The sequence below is a fragment of the Erinaceus europaeus genome, chromosome 4, assembly GCF_950295315.1.
Source record: "Erinaceus europaeus chromosome 4, mEriEur2.1, whole genome shotgun sequence".
NCBI lineage: Eukaryota > Metazoa > Chordata > Mammalia > Eulipotyphla > Erinaceidae > Erinaceus > Erinaceus europaeus.
Window position 1 is genome coordinate 98,981,384 of NC_080165.1, and position 4,046 is coordinate 98,985,429.

Consider the following 4,046-nt stretch of genomic DNA (forward strand, 5'->3'; position numbering starts at 1 on the left):
AACCATCTGGTCCAGGACTTTTATTTTTGGGAAGATTTTTGATAACTGTTTCAATTTCATTATCTGTGATGGGCCTGTTCATGTTATCCACTTCCTCTTGACTTAGTTTTGGAAGTTGGTAGGTATCTAGGAAATCATTGATTTCTTCCAGGTTCTCTAGCTTGGTGGCATATAGTTGTTCATAGAAGCCTCGCATGATATGTTGAATTTCTGCAGTGTCTGTTGTGATTTCTCCTCTTTCATTTACTATCCGATTTATTTGGGTCTTCTCCCTTTTTTGTTTTGTGAGTCTGGCTAAAGGTTTGTCGATTTTGTTTACTCTTTCGAAGAACCAACATTTACTTTCATTGATCTTTTGTATGGTTTTCCTATTCTCAATGTTATTTATTTCTGCCCTAACTTTAGTAATTTCTGTCCTTCTGGTTGCTTTAGGATTCCTTTGTTTTTCTTCTTCTAGGTCTTTAAGATGTGAAATCAGGCTGTTTATTTGTGCCTTTTCTTGTTTCCTAATGTGTGCTTGTATAGCTATGAACTTCCCTCTTAGGACTGCTTTAGCTGTGTCCCAAATATTTTGATAGCTTGTGTCTTCATTTTCATTGAACTCTCGAAACATTTTGATTTCTTCCTTGATTTCCTCTTTGACCCAGAAGTTGTTAAGAAGTGTACTGTTGAGCTTCCACATTTTGGCACTGTTACTAATCTTTTGTTGATTGTTAAATGTTAGTTTAATTCCACTGTGGTCTGAGAAGATGCTTGGGATGATTTCAGTGCTCTTGAATAGGCTGATGCTGTCTTTGTGGCCTAACATATGGTCTATCCTTGAGAATGATCCATGTGGATTTGAGTAAAATGTGTATTCCAGTTTCTTGGGATGAATAACTCTGAAAATGTCCAATAGTTCTAGTTTATCTATCTCTTCATTTAGCTCCCTTATGTCTTTACTCATTTTCTGCCTGGATGATCTGTCAAGTTGAGATAGTGGGGTGTTGAAGTCCCCTACTATGATTGTGTTACTGTTAATATATTGTTGTAGCTCTTTCAGTAGAAGTTTGATGTATTTAGATGGCTTCTCATTGGGTGCATAGATATTAATAATTGTTAAGTCCTCTTGATTGACTGATCCTCTGAGCATTAAGTAGTGTCCATTCCTATCTTTTTTAATCTTATCTATTTTAAAGTCTATCATGTCAGATGTGAGAATAGCTGTTCCTGCCCTTTTTTGTGGGCCATTGGCTTGAATGATAGTTTTCCATCCTTTCACTTTAAGTCTGTGTTTGTCTTGTTGAGTTAGGTGAGTTTCCTGTAGACAACATATTGTTGGGTTGTGTTTTCTGATCCATCTTCCTACTCTGTGTCTTTTAATAGGTGAATTCAGGCCATTGACATTTATTGATATCAAAGATTGAAGATATTTTAATGCCATTCTTGTAGAGTTTTAGAGTGTTTTGATATATGTCCTATTTGTGGTGGTCTGACTGTTTATAGGAGACCTTTCAGAACTTCTTTCAGGGCAGGCTTGGTGATGGTTGCTTCCTTCAACTGTTGCTTGTCTGAGAAGGTTTTGATGCTTCCATCTAGTCTGAATACAATCTAGCAGGATATAGTATTCTTGGCTGAAAGCCTTTCTCATTGAGCACTCGATAGATATCTTGCCATTCTCTTCTGGCCTGTAGTGTTTGTATGGAGAAGTCTGCTGCTAATCTTATGGGTTTTCCTTTGTAGGTGACTCTTTGTTTTTCTCTTGCAGCCTTGAGGATCCTTTCTTTATCCTTATTCCTTTCCAATCTAAGTATGACATGTCTTGGTGTCTTTAGGTCTGGGTTAATTCTGTTTGGGAACCTCTGGGCTTCTTGAATCTTTATGTCTTTGGTGTTGTCTAGACTAGAGAAATTTTCAGCTATTATGGCCTGGAGAATGCTTTCTTCCTCCCCTTCTCTTTCTTCCTCTGGTAAGCCAATAATGCGTATATTGTTTCTTTTGAAGTCATCCCATAGGACTCTGTTGTTGTTTTCAGCATCTCTTAATCTCTTTTTGAGATCTCTTACTTCTTTTTTAGTTGTCTCTAATTAATTCTCAATCTTGCTAATTCTGTCTTCAGCCTCATAGATTCTATTCTCTCTGCCCTCTACTGCTTTCTGGAGTTCATCTATTTTGTTGCCCTGCTCTGATACTGTTTTAGCTTGTTCAGCTAGTTGCCTTCTTAGCTCAGCGATTTCAGCTTTCAGTTCTCTAATAACCATGAGATAATTAGTATTTTTTTCCATATTCTCATTTGTTGTTCCTGCATTTCTGATTACAATTTTTTCAAATTCTTTACTCACTCCTGTTATTATTTCCTTGGCTAATGTTTGGATGTTGAACTCGTTGTTTTGTGCTTCACCCTCTGGAGGACTTTTAGCTGGACTCTTGTCCTGATTCGAGTCTCCAATATTTTTTTTTGTTGTTTTAACCATTTTATATAAGTTAACAGTTTTTTCAATCCCTGAGTTGGAGTTCAGTGGTGTAAAAGCCTTTTTTTTCCCCCTGTAGGCTATGGGAGCCTGAGGGCTTTTAAACTATCAATAGGCTTCTTAGCTTAATCACTGACTCCTGACCAAGAGATAAAGCAGGGTGTGGCAGAGATAATCCAGTGGTTATGCAAAGAGACTTTCACAGCCCCTCAGCTATGCCACCGAGGTATAGGTCTTCTCCTGAGTTTCCCGGTTAGATCTCTGTACCCTGGTGTCCCTCCCTGTTGCTGCTCCAGATTCTGAGGGTAGTAGCAATGGAGACTCAGAGTTGCACTTGGTGAGTCTCTGGGGAGTCCTTTCCTCCCTTCAGCTGTCCCCTTGTTGGTGGAGCAGACTGGAGGTGGTGTCTCCACTGACAAACTGTTGAACTGTTAGCAGTCACTTAATCTCTCCTTAGGCCCCTCTCTCCTCTCTGTCACCAGCCACGCGTGTTTGTACTCACGGGTGATTTACTGGGTTTCTGTGGTCATTCTAGTCCTGTCTTGTTTCGGTCCGGGTGGTCTCCTTTGGTATTCCTAGTTGATCCGGGAGAGGAGAGGAGAGCCTCCTTTGTGTTTTCATCTTGCTTCTTCGTGGTCCATGATGCCAGCTGAAGTTGTCAGTACAATGAAACCAAACTGACGAGATGGAAGCAGGTTATTTTGCCATTTTTCTAGGTCTTTGAGCTGCACATCAAATCTGGGGCTGATCACTCCGCACTTGTTTAACCTGCTAGTGAGGTTCACGACAATTTTCCCAGCTCTGTGATCATCAGTGATTTCAAATTCGCCAATGTAATCATGCTTCGTCATCACAGTTAGAAACTGGACAATGACTTCAGAGCACTGTCTAATAAGAACCTGGTGTTTGCCTCTTTTTGCAGCATTGTTGATGCTCTTGAGAGCATTGGCCAGGACATTCATGCGCACCATTATGGTGGCACAGAAAGATGGCGGAAAGAGGATGGGAGGGGCAAGCGAACAGAGGAGTTATCCCTAAGCATTTTTTAAATAAAGATTAATTGATCCTTCGGGAGGAGAGAACCAGAGCATCACTCTGACATATTTAATGACTGAAGCCCAGCACTTCCTCCACTCCAGGTCCCCTGGCTGCTCCTTCTGTCATCTTTTTTTCTTTCTTTCTTTTTTTTTGTATTATCTTTATTTATTATTGGATAGCGACAGCCATAAATTGAGAGGGGAGAAGAAGAGAGACAGAGAGACACTGGCAGCCCTGCTTTACCACTTGTGGAGCTTCCCCGCTGCAGGTAGGGACCAGGTGCTTAAACCTGGGTCCTTGTGCATGGTGACAAATGCACTCAACCAGGTGTACCGCCGCCTCCCCCCCCCCCCCCATCAACATTTCCTTTAGTGAAGAGTCTATTTAAGGCTGGGGAAATAGCATAATGGTTCTGCAAAATACTCATGCCTGAGAGTCCAAAGTCCTAGGTCCAGTCCCCAGCACCATAAGCCAAAGCTGAGCAATGCTCTGGTCTGTCTTTGTATCTTTCTCTATCTTTTTCTTTCTTTTGTTATAATAATAATAATAATATATATA

The 4,046-nt window shown here is 40.5% G+C and overlaps 1 protein-coding gene across 1 annotated transcript; it reads right to left on the reverse strand.

The window, feature by feature from the left end:
• Window positions 1-3,059: 3,059 nt before the first annotated feature.
• On the reverse strand, window positions 3,060-3,468 carry LOC103126625 (small ribosomal subunit protein uS8-like). Its single transcript, XM_060190910.1, has one exon. It carries the CDS (start codon window positions 3,419-3,421, stop codon window positions 3,068-3,070), a length of 354 nt encoding a protein of 117 aa, XP_060046893.1. The 5' UTR covers window positions 3,422-3,468; the 3' UTR covers window positions 3,060-3,067.
• Window positions 3,469-4,046: the final 578 nt, after the last annotated feature.

Excerpts from the sequence above, each read along its gene's own strand:
- LOC103126625 (XM_060190910.1), bottom strand. The coding sequence starts at position 3,421 with ATGGTGCGCATGAATGTCCTGGCCAATGCTCTCAAGAGCATCAACAAT.